Consider the following 18,603-nt stretch of genomic DNA (forward strand, 5'->3'; position numbering starts at 1 on the left):
GGCATGGTTGACGTCCAAGTTCATTTTTCGTTCTTTATTCGTTTTCAAACAATTAATACATTTCAATACAGTTGACGTACACTCCGACGTTTTGTGTTGTTGGCTGCACCTAGAGCATCTATCACAATTTTTGCAATCCATGCTCTTGTGCCCAAATTCTCCACATTTGAAGCATCTCAACACATTAATCGCGGGAACTATCGAGCACCGATCAAACCCTACATTTACTTTTTTCGCACATAACAAACATTTATAAGTATCGACATCGACTTCAATTACAACACTAAACTTGTTATAAGTGAAGCGTGGATTTTCAAACATGTTCACTACTTTAACATCATTTATAGCGATGTCTTCATTTTGACTTTTTAAGTAGTCAATGAAGACATCGGAGGAAAACTGATCGCTCATGCCCACTATTTTCAATCTTGGCACCGAAGTGGGAACAACAGCACTATATTGTTCACCCAGATTGCTTTCAATACCAGATTTTACATCATTAAGATTAGCTCCTGTTGCACACTCAACAATAATAGAGCCATCTTTACCATTCCTAAAATTACTGATTTTGTGTGTTTTTGGATCCAACTGAGTTTTCAAAAACTTACGAGTATCTTCGCAAGCTTGTTTGGACTCTTTTGGTTTGATCACAATGACCGGACGAGTCTTACGATTACTCTGTTTGTTACTGTTACTGTTAATGTTACTGTTACTGTTAATGTTACTATTACTGTTACTAATATTTTTACTTTTACTTGCATGACTAGATCTTTTTACAACATCCGCAAAACTCGCATTTTCTTGAAAAACATCATCAGTCGAATCGTTGTCACTATTTTGAAATTTACGTTTTTTGCGTCTGGGATTTCGGTCCGATTCAGAATGAACCGTCCTAGATGCACCATTCGTTGCAGCTAAATTTTTTTCCGTACTAATTTCAAAACATGAACTAGTCATCGTATTCCATTTCTCACTAATTAATTTTTCAAAGCAACTTAAAGAATCGTTCATATTTTGTTGCATTTTTTCCATGCCAATTCTCAACGCGTTGTCTATCTGAGCAGCAACGTTGTTTCGTATACCAGTGATAGAGTCAGCAACAGAAGACAATTGCTTCATTGCTTCCCCCAGCATTTTGGTATCCGAAACCGATACATTCTGCTCGTCACAATTCTGATCTGACAGACAATTACTACACTTGAATAGAACATTTGCATTATCTGTGATAAGTTTAGCCTGAGTCCGCGTGAGTGTAGTGCACTTGCAATGAAATACACGAGCACACTTACCCACACAGATAACCGGCAAATCACTTACCAAAATCCCCAAATTACATATTGCACACTCAGCCATATATATCACCTATACACATAAACTTTACATGCAACACTACAGAGACACAAGTAAAAACGAACGAAAGCAAAAATTTACAATGCCGTAGCTTACTAAAAGGGTACCAAATAGCTTGCCGGGCGAAGGGAAAACACAAAAATTGAACGAGAACCAGCGGCAACAGTAACCGTTCTCCTACTTATCCAATAAATTATCACTACGGGGCACGCGTAGGATCAATTCTACCGCGGCACAAGCACAATTTCACACTTAATTAATTGAATATTTATCACAGCACTGCGAAATAAACTATAACGTTCGCCATTACCAATACCAATATACCAATATACCAATATATTAACGTTTACAATCAAAAAAGTATAAATTTTTCGCCGATTTTTTATGCAATGACCTCACCCAACAATTAATCCTGGAGTGTCATTGAAAACCATACGTATTGTTTTTCTGTAGTTATGGCATAAAAGTGGGGGAAATCCACGCCAATACATGTTTAATTCTTATAACCTTAAATCTTTTTGTATATTAGAAGAAAAATTTATGTTCCATTTTTTTTCGTTAAACTTGTTCTAAATGTTTGTAACCAATTTCACCAACCTTTGATTTCATTTTGGATTCGTAGGAGAAAAAATACCACCGCACAAATTAGGAGTAACTGCATACATTTTGAAGTCCACAGAGAAGCAGCATCATTTTGCAACAAGTGTCCCGGTTTATGCGGAAATCATGCAGTGTTTTGAGCTGACCATCGTTCCATTCGCAAGTATTTCACAAGCAGGATACATCAAATACATACATCAAATCGAGTGCTTATCGATACCTGCAATACCCAAGGATTCAATCCTCCATATGCTTCTCAGCTGCGACCAATTGAAAATGTTTTGAGCAAACACAACACAAAGATCTACTACAATTACATTGCAATAAAAACGTGGAAATATTGATCGAAAAGGCAAAGGAAGGGCGTTCCTAGCAAACTTTTTTCGATCACTATGGCTAAGGTCCCAGCCTGGGTCTCGCAGCTAGCTGTCTCGAAATTACCAGTAACGGCTATTTTTTCTAGCAACGTGGAAACTAACGATTTTAAAATGACTCACTGCTTGACTTGCTTTTTGGTCCCAAGCAAATAGATTAACGTATCCCATTCTAGTCGAAATTCTAGTACTACACTACGTTTATTTTGATTCGCTATGAAAGTTTGACAGATAAAATGAGGGGCTCGTGGATTTTTCTATGTTTCGAGGGGTGCATCGATTAGCTTGGGACCGAAGATAGTACCAGAGCTGAGTCAAAAAGTTGAGCACGTTTTTTCGAGACCTTCTGGTGGTTCTCAGTGGTTATACCACTGAGGCAACATACACTTTTAGAGAATTATTTTGCATGCAGTTCAACATAGGGTAAATGTTGGCTTCGGCACCCATTGACTGTTTTCGGCAACCTAAATTTAAACGTTAATTTCACTATGTTTTCCCATCAACGCACTTCCCTGAATGTGTCCAAACGATTGTTTAGCCTTTCAGCTTCAATCTGATTATATTTGAACGATCGAGCAATCCAGTAATGCTACATTTTTCTTCAAATAAAGCATACGCACTACAAAATGGGGTTGATTTCGAGTTGCCGATAATAGAACAGCTGGTTAACACGTAGTTCTAATGGGAAGGTTGCCGAAGAAAAAGAGGCTGCCGACAATAGTCACACTCACCTGAGAAGTTTGGAGCGTTGTAAAAACGCTTTCAAAACGTTTTGAAAAATTCTGTCGATTGGAATGGATAGAGAAGCAAGCAGCAGATGAATGTAAACAAACAGACACATCATATATGTGCGTGACGCTGAGAAAATGCTAGTAGAAGTGCAGACGCTGCTTAGATTGACGAGAATACGTAAATTCCCCTATGTTATGTTTTTTCTCCTTGATTTGTTTTCCGTGCTGAGCACCAATGCTACCGACACCAGGGCGCACCAGCTGGACCCTACCTATCGACCCATCAACTCATGAACCGTGGACCAACGGCTTTACTTCACTGCCTCATTCTGCCACATTCTGCCTCAGAATATCCCGGGTGCGCCGACTGGTCCTCCTGGAGTGAGAGGTAATCACGCTTACCACTACACCACCGGCGCCGTTGCATATGTTATGTGCCATAGGTATATAGGTGTATGGCTCAACATATTTTTTATAGGGTAACTGATGATGCTTGAACCTATTTAGACCGGTTTCACACGACGTCAAAATTCATGTCTTATTTTTTATGATTTCAACTTATTATTATGAAAAATGCGTGCTTAGGGGAGAAATCTACCTTTCTTGTTTTTAATAATAACATAAAAAGTTAAATATTATGAACAAATGATTTTATAGAGCTTAGCTTAGACTGACTGCACGTATCAATGGTTGCTACTTTGTGATTGATCAGAATGAAATTGTACAATGAATCAACTGAATAGGGCTGGGAGTGACCTTCCATTCTCATTGTACAAGCTTCAGTGACTTCATATTTTGTAGATTAATAACGGCGCCGGCCACGTCCTTGCAATCAGGTGGGAGTAGGGAAGGAATATTATAGTGACCTTTGTTGTTTGTGGGCCGTGTTTACCTCTGCACCCCAACAAAAGACACAGGAAAGGAGATTTTGTTAGTAAGTTGGGGTCGTTGGATCAGGATTCACCTTGATAAGCGATGCGACCATGGTTTTAAATGAATCAGTGTTATCATGCATTATACTTGGATTTGCCTGAAGCCTAAACAAAATTGTGGATCATTATAATATAAATCTGAAGACGTTCCATCATCGAAAAGCTGAAAATAAACTTTGAGCATGAGCATTAGCAAAATTGACCGCCCGCAACTGCCAACACCAAAGAGCTGAAAACCAATTCAAACAAATCAAATCAACAGTCAAAACCAGGGTGAAGCTGTTAAAGTGAATCATTACAGTATAAAACTAATGATGTTCTGTTATCGAAGGGCTGGAAGAAAACTTAAATAATTTAAATCAATAGTCTGAATGAAGGCTGAAAAAAGAGAATAATTATACAGCAATGACCCCATTTTGTCAGCTAGCAAAGTATGTGTATCTTAAACATCCATCTTGAAGGAGGAAGATATGAAATTACAATTATGTGGAGTTATTGAAAAATAACAGTCTGATGCGCAGAGAGGCTGACAGGATCGGGTCATAACTGTAATGTGAATATTAGGAAGATTTATCATCATCAAACTATTCTTGAATTAACCTGGTACAATGCTTGTGAATAATTGTTATACAGATAAATTAAATTGATAGACTAAATGGTTCAAACAACAACTCAAGCCTGTAGAAAAGCTGAAAATAGGGAATCTTTACAATGTGGATCTTACGCTACTCCATTATCGATGGGCTGAAAGTATTCAGTCTAGATCAATAGATTTAGCTATTTGAACCAAAGCCGGAAAAGAAAGAAAACAAAAAAATCACGAATCACTTCCATCCTAGAGAAAATCAAATGATGTTACGTTGCTTCTTCCAGTTGTGTTTTGATCCTGTTTTAAATACCGTATGCGTGATAATGTTCGCACCATCGTACAAATAAGGTTCCCGTTTCACCTGTGCATACAATGCCTTGGTTTTCTTTGCATGCACGTAACCTATAGCTCATACCGTAGTAGGCTATGTATAAAAGAAAAAGATTTACTTATTTTGACAGTTGCACCATGAAGAAGTGGCAGCGTATTCGTGATTTGTCCCACGCGCAAATGTCGCAAAAAGACATTTCAATCACCGTGGGAGTGTCCCGGTGGACCTTCAAAAGGGTTTTAGACCGAGAAAAGAAAGGACAACTATCCGCGAAGGTGGCCACTAGGTCAGCTCGGGTTCCGAGGGTTATCGCTGCTATCAAAAGGAAGATTCGGGTGAATCCAGTGCGTTCAATAAGGAAAATGGCAAAAGAACACGGGAACCGTGACTTTACGACACGGAAGATCGTAAAGGAAGATTGCGGGGCGAAGTCGAGGGCACGGAAAAAAACTCACATGATTACCATCCGCTCCGGGCGCTACGAGTCGAACGATGCAAGAAAATCTTGAACTTCCTTAAGCGAAAAAATCCGGTAATCCTGTTCACCGATGAGAGCATGTTTACTGTCGATTCCGTATCAAATTCCAGAACCGACCGGTATATTAGTTCTCTTCCTGTAAAAGACGTGGCCGACGAGCACAAGAACGTGTATCTGACCAAGCATCCTGCTAGCGTTATGGTGTTTGGATTGGTGGCTGCCGATGGCAAAAAAATGGACCCGGTGTTCATTCCACAAGGTCTAAATCGGGATTTTAAGTAAGTATGTTCTTCCGTGGAACAGTACGGTCCGAAGCCAAATGTTGTATTTCAACAAGATGGGGCTCCGTGCCACACCTCGAACCGCACTCAGAAGTGGTTGCAGGAACATCTTCCGTTCTGGGCGAAGGATATATGGCCGCCATCCAGCCCCGATCTTAATCCGCTGGATTACTCAATATGGCGCGTCATGAAGGCCAAGGCCTGTTCTAAACGCCACCCGAGCACAGCAAGCCTCAGACAAACATTGACCCGTACCTGGAGAGAAATAGATCCAGACTACAGAATTAGAACCAGCCGTGCATTCAAGAAGCGTGTGAAGGCCGTAATTGAAGTAAGTGGAAACTCGATCGATGATTAACATAGTTTAAGACTCTGTGAAACATCCCCTCTTTGAATAAATAAAAAAAACTCGAAAACGAAATTTTTGAGCTTTTTTTAAATTTTGACATTGCTCAATGGTGCAAACATTATCACGCATACGGTATTTATCATTGAATATATAATAATAATGTAACAGGACCTGTGATTTATTCTAACTAAAACTCCACGGTGGTGACCTTTACACAAGGATAAGCCTACCGATGATCTTTTAAACCTAGAGACAAAAAAGCTACGAAAAAGCGCTTATGCTTTCATTAAATTCTACTTTTACGCGACGTTCGTTGTTTCGATTTGGTCTTTACGTAAGACGGGCACAGAATCCATAAAACTTTCACATTTTTGGGCTACCGTGCCCCTTTCTTCACGCTTGCCGATTTATCAGATAGGAGAAATTTTCCCCTACCTAATAGCGGCGCAGCACGCGCGGGCGAGCCAGCCACACAAACCGATCATCAAACGCACCGTCCACAAAAGCAGACACGTCCCTTTGAAAATGCAATCGAGAAATTTATAAGAACAACTAGCTGAGTGTGCCCGATCTTGCTCGCGATTCAATATTAGCTTGAGTTTATGCACCGATTAAAAAAAGCATACTATATTGTACGTAGCACCCCCTATCTAAGGGGCTACCCCCTATTACCATCTCCTTATACCTCCACATGCCAAAGTTGGTTCCATTTGCTTGATTAGTTCTCGAGTTATGCAGAAATTTCTGTTTCATTTGTATGGGAGTCCTCCCTTACATAAAGGGGAGGGGTTTCAAACCATCATAAGAACCTTTCCTGGCCCCAAAAAACCCTGCATACAAATTTTCACGCCGATCGGTTCAGTAGATTCCGAGTCTATAAGGGTCAGACAGACAGACAGAAATTAATTTTTATATAAATAGATCTTCAGTGGACCCTACACGATAGCTTTTATTGACAATTATCGTATTGTCAATACATTCTATATGGACATCAATACATCGGTATTGACAATATTTCAGTATTAACATCATCAATATTATTTTTAATAATTCCCCTTCGCGTCAATATATTGGTACGTGTGGGGTTCGCTTTCAACTGGAACGTACTCACCAAATCAATATATCCGGGAGCGCATTCCCGATACTTATTTTTCTCTAGTCATTTTTAAACAATTCCTCCTCCAGCGATTCCAACCGCACAATAACCAAATACCTATAACTTTTCTTTTTCATGTCATTCTGTGCACAAAAGCAATGCACATCTCAAAAACCTAATAATAGATCAGCGCGGTCGAGTCACACCGGCAACAAAGCGTGAGCACACCAGACACCTAAGCAACAGGGGGGAAAACATCAGCACAAACCATTCTAAATAAAATTATCGCGCCCGGGACACAAAAACTGTAAAAAGGTAAATGAATCATTAAACAATGACGATGTTCCTTAATAAGTAAAAAAAAATCTCATTAATATAGATCGGGTTGCTCCTTAAATGATTGATCAAAATACGTTAAAAATCTTAAAATGCTCAGTAAATATTTAAAGTACGCTCCCTAAAATAGATAAATCATTGTGTGCATTTGTGCATTTTTACTGAACATTTCAGATGATTTCATGGTACTTATTAGCCTTTCTACAGCAGCTTTTCCGATGATATATGGTACAATTACACTTCAAAATGGTGCAAAGGGTGCATACTAAGGAGCATTTTCAAATGCTTAATGTACAGTTTTCTCTATTTTAGGGAGCGTTCTTTAAATATTTACTGAGCATTATTTTGATCAATCATTTAAGGAGCAACCCGATCTATTATAAGGAGATTTTTTTTACTTATTAAGGATAATTTCATTTGTTTTATTAAGCAAAAGTAGGGCTGCCTACAAAAACTATTCAAATGCGAGCACCGAAAAACTACACGCCAGCACAAAGATAGCCAGAGCTCTAAAAAAAAATAACAGCACGCAGCGGAGCAAAAACACACAACCGTTCTCCAACGCTTCTCAAAGTAGCTATTATGAACAAATGATTTTATAAAACGTTTTTATTCAGCAAAGAATTATGATGTTGGTTGGACTTATGCCGATCTTGGTTGGACCTAAAAAAATGATGATGGTTGGACCTATTTATGCAAATGCTAGTTTAGAGCTTATTGGTATCATGAAAAAAGCACTTTTTATAGAGTTTTTATGAATTTGTTTAAAAAAATTCAATAAATTTGAGTCACTGAGTTTTAAACAAATATCGATTATTTTTTGAATCGTTCAACTGGTTCCGGAGATATGTCCGGAACAAGCTTCATATACCCGGACGTTAAATTACACAGCGAAAAATATCTTATGTGCAATTACTACTGAAGTAGCTTGTTTGGCTGGTGTTAGGTATTTTAGATATAAATGTATCGTTTTTTAACAGAAAAGACTACAAGTGTACGCAAAAAATTTCTTGTAAAAGTATTTAATTCCTTGTCTCTCTTTATTAGTTTTTTGTTTGTCTTATCCCCAGTCTCGATTAGTCTCAGTCGAACTCCAGACGAATCTAAAACCGCACTACCGTTCATACTACGGACAACGCTCTGATGAGACAATGAAACCCCACCTCCAAGATCCTCCCTTGGTCCTATCCTTCGACAATGTACCCCTCTAATCTTAGGTAAGTCGCGAGTATTCGGCTCAACTCCTACTAGATTGATTGGTTACAAACAATGATCAATGAATTATCGACTCCGTAAAGCAAACACGATTGATCCTTTCAAATAAACGAACTACATAAAAAAATGAACACCAAATTCTCGGAAAGAAACATTAACATTGGATTCAAACACATTGTTTTGATAGGTCTCACTTGCCCTGGGCCATGCAATATACCGTGCCTTCTGGAATTAATGTACTATTGATGCAAGCTATCTAAAACTTTAAACTGCTCCATAAAGAGTGCGTGTAACTTTATTCGCTAGTTCAAAGTGACAGGTTAGTAAAAAGTGTTTTCTAGAGACGAAGATGAAAACAATAATCTTTTTATTGTGTGCACTGTAAGCGGTAGCACTGTATCTTTCATCTTATATAAACATTAGGGCGCTGTACTTTGTTCAATATAATTATACTTTAAAATACTTTTTTTTTTCAAAAATGAAGCAACCTATGTCCATCATTGATCTTATTATTGAACTCTTATGTTATTTGATGGGTTTTGGATCCAGACTAATTCTGTCCTTTTTCTCCGGGGGTTGCAAATGGAAGTCAGGAGGTTGGGCTACAATATTGACTTTTTAGTGGAGAAATCGTGTAATTTAATCGAAATATATTCGATAGCGTTCTATCCCAAGTAACAAATCCAGAGCTACTTGGATTTATTTGAATTTTGTAAAGGTTTTATTGCAGCAACAACAATTTCCAATAGTTTTATGACGGTCATACACATTTTCATTAAAAGAAAGTCTTATAAAATACTATAAGCTATCTAAAAAGCACTAATAAATCCGAATATAAAACCAACTGATGCTAATACTATTTAGATTTATGAAAGGTTTTATGATTGCTTTATAGTGTATGATAAGCCAATTTGAATTGCTCTCAGTAAACCCGCCAACCTATCCCAATGTTGATTTAAGGCCCAAGCGCAATGACAGCGGAAGCGGAAATTCTCGATCTGAGTAAGCCTACTTGTCGGATTGAAAACTAGTTTGAACCAAATCGACTCCTGCAAGGCATCTTGATGCCATTTGTGACAACTGTCAAACTTTCCGTTTCCGTTCCGCTTCTGCCCACATTTATGTTCGTGGACATGGATTAACTACACTTGGCTTTGAAGGGAAATTATGGGAAATACTCGAGGAAATACTAACGTACCGTATATGATAACAGACGACTTATCTGCTTTAAGCTTCCGAGTCAACTGACTCTTCCGTATATTCTATGTATTCTTTTATGCTGCCAGCAGTGCTGCCAGTTAGGCGTAAACAAAACATCGCACGGTCACTTGACAGATTGATGCTGTGTTAAATGCGCCGGTATGCCACAATAAAACTAGTTGGCTATGAAACATCCATTTTAAAACAGTGATAAGTACTCAAAAAACTTGTCAAAATTGTAAGCGCCACTAAAAACGTTTTCCATCATGGATAAAAGAAAACGATTAAAGTCTACCACCTCATCGTTTTGAATCATATTCACTTCTTATGCAGGAGCTGGAGCTGCCTTCCTGGCCGAATAAGCATTGAAAATTATCTTATTCCCCTTTTTTGGTGCGAGTCGATTGACAACTCAGTTGAAAGCTAGTCTGTCTAACTCCGAGAACATTATTGTCAAATATTAGTTTTATAGTGGATATGAAACGGTAATGTCTCGACCAAGTAGATTCATTGCTGGCATGATGAAGAGAAATTAGATTTACTATCGAAAACATTCTTGCTTCCCATAATTACTGCCAACAACTTAATCGCCTTATTGATGTTGGTAATTTATAGCCTTGAAAAAAAAAATCCAATGATTTTCGGTAAATTATTAGATACATTGAAGTTCTGAAATTAATTTCTGTGGGCTTCCATATTATTGAATGTGGTAAGATTGATTTTCTCGAAAACTAAAATAAACCAATCTAATTCAATTTTATTTCAATTCGCTTTTTTATGTTCATCTGCACTATTTTGATGGTGCATTGATTTTAGACTCCTATCATCCCAATATGCACGATAAAATTTTATGCTTTTAGAACTAAAAAAACTGCTATATGTAACTCTTCATTTAAGATCTTTTGTAATGCTGCCATCAAACAAAATCAAATGCATAACGATCTTGACACCAAGACAAAATCTTTTTGTCATGGCAATAGATTTCTAAATACAGTGCCTTCCCGTTTTTGGCAACATATAATTTTGGTATTCTTCACTTTCTAGAAAATCCATCCAACATTTAATTCCATTTCTGATATCACTAGACCCCTCTTTAAGTATCCTATTCACTAGGAATTTCCTTCTTTTTTCCTTTATTTAACGTCGGTCTCTGTTCCGCAATCTAGTGCCAATCACCAACGGACATCGTCACATGGGCCGGGACCAACGGCTTTACTTCCCTTCCGAAGAAAGACGTGACCAGAGATTTTTATGCCTCAGAAAAATCCCACCTACCTCGGCTGGGATTGAACCCAGACCCATCGGGGTGTTAGAAAGCAGTCACGCTTACCTCTACACCACCGGCGCCGGCTCACTAGGAATTTCCAATGTCACAAAAAATCACCAATTTTAAGAAAGAATTAGTTGATGAAGTCGTGTTGCCAAAAACGGGAAGGCACTGTACAACAATAGTCTGACTCACTGCTGTTATAGTTTCTTTTAGAACAGAACATCAACAAGCTTATTTATACCCGATGCTCTTAAGCAATACCAAATCAAATTGGATTTATAGCGTAATAAAACTGCATGAATTGAATATTACTCTTAAAGAGGTTTCGGGATCCTCTTGTAGAGAGTATGGAGATTGTTTCCGCAGTGTTTTATAACAGCTTTATTGATATTTTCAAGCATGCTTTAAAAACCTTACCAACAGTGGTCCACTTGGCAGGAAGATAGCCTTACAGCGATTATCATGAGGTTGTGGTGGAGCTCTTAGTTTTATTAACAGAGTTGTAAAGCTGATCTTAAAATCCGCTAAAAGTCTATAATAAAACATAAAATTTTAATTGGGATGGGACCATGGTACCTTTTATTTTACACCTGGTTTATACTAGTTGTTTTAATTCGTTAGCCTTGATGGCTAATATTATAATTCAAAATCAACAATTGAAAAGGTTTCATCAGCTTATGTAAACAAAACTTATTGCGGTCTTTTCTCGTGAATCGGAGCTCACTTATGCAAACCCAATATACCATCAGATAGAGGAAAGCTTCCCTTATCCAATAGTGTTGTTGATATGTGTAGGCGAACTCCGAAAAGCTGATGAGGCCTTTTAAAGTTGATCATCTTGAATTGTTCCAATTCTTATGTAAGAAAAGTTTAAACAAGACGGACTCAGTGGATCTGACGTAATTCTAAGAGTGACGTGGTCACCATAGTATTGTGCATTAAAAAAAAAAAAATATCTATACGTCACTGATTAATTGACTTCCGACGCGACCACAGCAATGCAAAAGGACTGTCATTAAGTGACAACAACAAAAAAACCACAAAAAATACGAAGGTCGTGGTGTCCGGAAAGGTCGAATGTAAGGTCGGAAGTAGGTTTGGAAGTCGGAAGCCAGACTTCCGAACTTTAACATGGTGCTGATGGGGTGAAATACCGCATTGTTGATGTGACCGCATAAACATGAATGATTTAAAAGGGAATATGATTACGCAGTCTCAAATTTATAATTTATGTGCACGTTCACGTTTAGCATTTTATTAAAAACAACTAACTCCTTTTTATTGCTATTTGATTCACTTGTGTCATGTATTTAGGCCAGAATTGAAAACAACAAATTGTACCTGTTTTTCCTACTCTAGAGATTCCATTGGAGAACAATTGAAAAACTCCAATAAATAAAACCGAGATCCAAGTGTGCAAACTTTCCAATCGCTCTTTTTAAATTTCTAGTGTTAAAGAGTTTCCACTGTTTCTCAAAATAATAAACAAGACACTTCCAGTCAACCGTCACCCGCACACCGCACTGTTTGTCACATATCCCACTAAATGACCATCACCGGTTTGCACATTGACATAATCCCATTTCATGAGACGAAGATTATCCGGCATCCCAAAGGATTAAAAGAGCACAGCGAAAACGTATTTGCCATCCTTTCTCCCACCAAATTCAATGAACATTGCCTCGAAGTTAATCCCGGACGCGTGCGCCCACTTATCGAGCCCGACGGGAGGCGTCAAAACAATTGGGTTTATGATTCTTTTTTTTTCCGTCGGGGTTGATTCCTATACCATCGACTCACCTGTCACAGATGCGTTGTCACTCAACCGGTTCGGGGGCGTATGGGCAGGCGTATGATGGTGGTGATGATCACTAATGGAAGCTCCCGTTAATCCACCGTACAGGGCACTGAAATCTTCCGGCGTACTGCTGCACTTCCGTTGGAGGGTTTTGTCTGCGGCGGTTATTTGACCACCGCCGGGTGTTCGGTTATCCTGCGATAATCCCAGTAGGCGGTTTTCATGCGATCCTATTCCCATGAGTCTGTTGTCCTGCAGTGACATAAACTTCGAATCCTGGGCATTATGCTGTAGGTTTCCGTGTGACAGATTGTGATCATCCAGTAGGCCTTGCTGCAGGCCTAGTAGGCCACCGACGAGATTCGGTCGGAGGTCGTCCATCAGTTTATTTGCTGCTTGAGCACTGGTAGCGCAAGTTCCTGTTCCGGTAAAGTTCAGTTGACGGCTGAAAATCGCTGGAAAGATGTTAAACTGTTGCGAATCGGGACTGGCCGGGCTTAATCCAGACGAGGGTGCACTACTACCGCCGCCACCAATACCAGCAGGGCCGGAATCGGCACACCCGTTTTTGAAATCCAACTTGGAGCCGAGGGAATTGTAGTGCCCGGCTGTCGATGAATACTCCCTATTCAGCACCGGTGAGCAACAATCCGACGGTAGATACAGTTTGAATCCGGTTAACACTCGTGCTGGGAAAGGTAAGTCGTATTCCTATAGCTGGAACTTTGTTCACTCGATTTAATACACCGCCGTTAATCCATATTGTTTTGCACAAATGACAACTAAACTGATTTGGTTCACTGTACACAATACAATTTCTTCCGCCAAGCCACGGCCAGCTTTGATCCGCACAGATCAACTAAACACCAAAATCCGATTACCGCAATTTATCTTCACCTCTTGAGTCACGTTCCATCAAACGCTTGAAAATTTTCCCTTTCAACGTCAAGGTTATCGGGGTTCGCCACTGGTACCCGGACTGATCGTAATCATCTGAGACATATCGAATTAATTTATGGAAATCTCAAGTAGATAATAGTATCACTTCAATTTAGTTACGTATATTTTTATCAGGACCTCCGTTTTGCGGCACCTCGCCACAGTCTGTTTCTCTCTGAGACTGTGTATGTGTAACGTTTCAAGTGGAGAAGAGCAACTATACCGAGGGGGGCCACTACTTGAAAATCCTGGAGGATACGAATCGAGAGTCTAAAGTTGGACAATTTTCTCGAGATGGAATTCCGCGACCGGTCGTCGTCGTCGTCGTCGTAGCACGATGCAAGAGTCGATCGGACTGAAAATGAAATGCTGGAAAGTAACAAAATTAATATCATCTGATGTCGCTGACATGTCGTGGGTAGGACTCGCAGAGGGATGCTGTGGCCTAAAGGAGCGAGTGAACGGGGCAGGTTGGAAGGATATGTTTATCCTGCGCTTTCCGAACCCGATGGCCGATTAGAGAGCATACTTGCGGGAGTGAGTTTGTTGGGATAAGAGCGAAAGAGAGCACAGTAGGCTGGCGTATTTCACGTGGTTGCTATGGTGTGTGTGCAAGCGTACGGAAGGACACTGCTGTTATCCTCGTTGCACAAGTCGGAATGGGCGAGATGGGCTGATGGAGGGTTGATCAGAGCATGCGCTGCATTGGGTTTGATTGTGTGTGAAAGCGAAAGAGAAGGACGAATTCTCTTGAGGAGAAATGTCCTGGCGTAAAAAATTGACCAATCATTTCAAGCTAATGTATGAACTGGGTTGCCAGGGTAACACGTGAGTTTCAAGGGTGATGCGATGCCATACGAATGATGGTGTTGGTTTGGAGCTGCGTTAGTGGGCATAAGGACTATCATATCGTTGTGGGGGAAACAATAAAACGATGAGCAGAACTAACCGTAACAAAATGGTGGTTTATTCTTGCCTGTGGCGCTCTAGGCTATATTGCTGTAGTCCAATTTGGAAAATAATATATTTGTTTTGTTATCCCGATATTGCTCGCTGTCTACGCGTGGCCCGGCTCGTCTCTGGAGATGAGAGAAGATGAAAATATAGATTGGAAAACGAATGAACGAATTGTCTTGTGATGAGGGAGGAGGGTTGTGTTGTTGAATGGACTCAGACAGGTCCCAATATGCTTCGGACTAGCGAGTGGATGTTTCGGGTGGCAGACGGCTCGAGCGGGCCCATTTTCCTATTTTTTGCATAAAATTTCAAATGTTTTGGTCTCTGTCAAATCATTAGACATAATTAAAGGCTTCTTCCTGGAAACTTTAAGTGTAGGCTTTTTGTCGAAAACATCCGTAGAAGTGATCGACGGATCATTGTTTTCAACTTCGCAGCAAAATAGGCTATGAATTCTAAATGACTGTTGCAAATGCCTACTGTTCGGATGAAACTCGTTCATATGTATCTTGAAGCCCCGAAGGTAATACAATACATATTCAACGACTGTCGCACTCTGATGCCGCTGGTGTTGTGTCCTGTTTTTCCGAGTATCGAGCGCGCTCCGTATTTTCTCCTCATTTATGTTTTGCCATCGCCAGCTCGCTTCTCGGCCGGCGGCACTGGCAGCATAACTGCGAGATAGGAATGATAATTGATTTAAAGGCTTTATCCTTCACCGCCGCCGTCGTCACGGTGTTGTGTGCTCCGTTCGTCCGCTGGTTCGTTGTGACTGTCTCTCGATGCGGTCGTTTCTATTACAGTCTGGCGGTCACCCTACGCTACCAAACACCCACCCACCCACAGTGTATATTTACAGGAATTCCCCGAATAGCGCGGTGGGTGGTGCTGTACACCCACCACTATTTCTCTGTTGTCCTCCAACATAGACTAGTGACCTACAAAAAATCAGCTCAGAAATAGCAGTGGGTGGACTGCACCACCCACCGTGCTATTCGCAGAATTCCTGTGTGTCCTATCCGAAGGAGTCCCGGCGGCAGTGTCGCGTGATGAATCTTGATGATGACGTTTCTAATGATCCGTGGAGAACGTCCCAGTTGTGAATCGAGAAGAGTTTTCTGTTTTCTCTTTTTGACTGGCCACAGACAGCATTGATCAGGATAATAACAACAACGACAACAACGGAACACCATAAGCCAGCAGAAGAGTAACGAAATTTGAACAATTTAATATTTGGACGGATTGATCGTACTCTGTCTCTGGGCAAACGGAAATCCTCTTCGATGATGTGATAAATTTAATGGGACCGGTTGTTCGAATTCTTGCATAGAGTTTCCGTTTGCAAGTTGAAAATCACTTTACTGTTCGGAGTTACTTAGTAGTTGACTTTCAAAGCTTGATTTAGCACAGGTTGCTTTCGTTTGTTTATTTGAATTATCACGATGTCACAAATATTCTAGTCAGTGGTTTGGATTATAGTGAATAGATAAATTTAAAAGAATTTTCGAAGTTCTATAAATCATGTCTACAATCATTGATAGTCGAATAACAGCTTGTTCAAGCATAGAAGCTTATTCGGAGTTTTATTTCCTTGATTTGTTTTCCGTGCTACCGTTTACCAATGCTACCGACGCCAAGGTGGAGCTCCCACTATTGGACTACCTATCGATCCATCAACTCATGGACCGGGGACCAACGGCTTTACTTATCTTCCCTCCCCGTGATCAGAGATTTTATGCCTCAGAAAATCCCGGCGGCGCCGACTGTGAATGAAACCAGACCCTTTAGAGTGAGAGGCAATCACGCTTATCACTACACCACTGCCGCTTAGCTTATTCAGAGTTAACATAGCTTACTCAAGATTTCAGACAGTCTAGTCAATAAAGGCACGGTATTGCCAAGTCGGAAGCGGTGGCGCCATTTTTTTTCTTAAGGTGCAACTGTACTTCATCTTGACTAGAAGGTTCCTATCTTCAGCAATGTTCTGATGGATTAGACCTATTCTATGGTAAACAGATTAGTTCATAAATTTCCATTCGATCGGTGCTAGTGTGTCATTCATTTATAATTTGCTTACATCTGACTAGAGAGAAGATTCCTCCTTTTGGCTAGTGGTTCAGATGAACAAGACCTAATCTAGAGTAAACAGTTCAGTTCAGAATTCATTCACCAGGCGACGCTAGCTTACCATTAAATGTTCAATTGTTTACTTCTATTTTGCATTTTAACTACACACTTAGAAAAAATCATGTAAATTTAGGTGCTCTGAGAGTGACATATACGAGCGTCAATTTTGACATAAATTTGCGTCATAACAGACGTGAAATATAGCTTAATCGAACGTACTTTTCGTCGAGCAACGATTTTTTCAGTGTCGGAACACTTAATATTACATGACATGTTTGTTTACGTCTCATATTTTATGTCATAGACGGATTCCGTCACGTGTAAAATTAGTTATTTCGAAGTGTGTAGATAGATATTTTGTCACAAATACTTTATCCGCAACAAAATGCATTTTTGATCTATCCTTCCATACTAAGCGACATATTCAAAACTACATCATTACCATACCCCATATAAAGAGTGAATTCTGATCCCATAGAAAAAAAATTCTAGTTCATGTGAATAACTTTACTGAAGATGGGAAACTTCTACCTAATCAAGATGTTAAGTAGAAGCGAAGAATTGTAAATTTTATGGCAAACTAAATGGTAAGATAATTCTGAACTGAACTGTTTACCATATAAAAGGTCTATGAATAATCTAATCTAATCTATTCTAACACCAACACAGCCAGTTCTTGAAAGCATCCTGGAAAATGATGGATATACCTCCATCATTTTTCTTGTCTATTTGATATATGTTTCACATCGAAGATGCAAGATGCGTCACACATATCAAAACGACCAGGCCTACTGTGCAGCATTTAAGGGGAAAGATGATTCAGAAAACATCGAAGATTTAAACACGATGCTTCAGAATCCAATAAATGGATGAAACGTGGACATCTCGTACCGTACGTTCCGATTTTGGTAATTATAAGATTGGTTGGTTGTTGGAAGCATCAAAGCTAGAAAGGTTAAGTGATGCTCCATTTTCTTCTGACGGTTGGGACATGAGCACTAACGCTTGTCCTAGCATTTTATGGCTTACGGCTATAGCGCCATTACTCGCTTTCTGAAAAGAGAAGAGGGAAAGGAAAAGGAGAAGGACAAAGGGAAAAGGATTATGTAAACTCTATGAACATAAACAATATTTTTGATTTGAAATATTCAATATAGAAATGCATAACGGCGGTGGTCACTACCCGAGTCTTGTCACTATTTTCATAAAAAGTAACAAGCACTAAAATGTGATATTTTGATTACTGGAAAATCCTGATTCCCTAGTTTGAAGTTGTCACGACTAGGGTTCGGTGGTAGATCTTATACCAGTAACGCACCATAAAAAGGTGATCTACCAACGTTACTGGTTTGAAAAGATAAAAATTTACAAAATGGAACGAACTCACCAAGTTCAGCCAATTGAACCTGAAGGCTGTCTGACATGTGTTGATGTAGAAGTCCAAATTGTAGACGAAGCTTGACAAAAATCAACATGAACTAGTCCGACTTATGGTAGTTGCGTGGAATGTCTTCCGTCGATTTGAGATAAACAAATGTTCGGATGTATGTAGTCGATTTTTGATGTGAATTGGCAAGCCTTTTCGTGGCCAATAGTCAGGTTCAACGCTGCGACTCAACGAATGATGGAACTAATGATCTATTCAATATG

At 39.6% G+C, this 18,603-nt stretch overlaps 1 protein-coding gene across 1 annotated transcript in view; it reads right to left on the reverse strand.

Moving 5' to 3' along the window:
- LOC135717423 (homeobox protein unc-42) overlaps window positions 1-13,629 on the reverse strand; it is an 83,627-nt gene extending 69,998 nt beyond the window's left edge. The window contains exon 1 of the mRNA XM_065239506.1: window positions 12,933-13,629. Coding sequence (XP_065095578.1) covers window positions 12,933-13,311 — 379 coding nt within the window. The 5' untranslated portion in view covers window positions 13,312-13,629. The remainder of the gene's footprint in view (window positions 1-12,932) is intronic.
- Window positions 13,630-18,603: the final 4,974 nt, after the last annotated feature.

Source organism: Ochlerotatus camptorhynchus, unplaced genomic scaffold (genome assembly GCF_037179485.1).
Source record: "Ochlerotatus camptorhynchus isolate MF236.1 unplaced genomic scaffold, CSIRO-AGI_Acam_v1.1 ptg000055l, whole genome shotgun sequence".
NCBI classification, from domain to species: Eukaryota; Metazoa; Arthropoda; class Insecta; order Diptera; family Culicidae; genus Ochlerotatus; species Ochlerotatus camptorhynchus.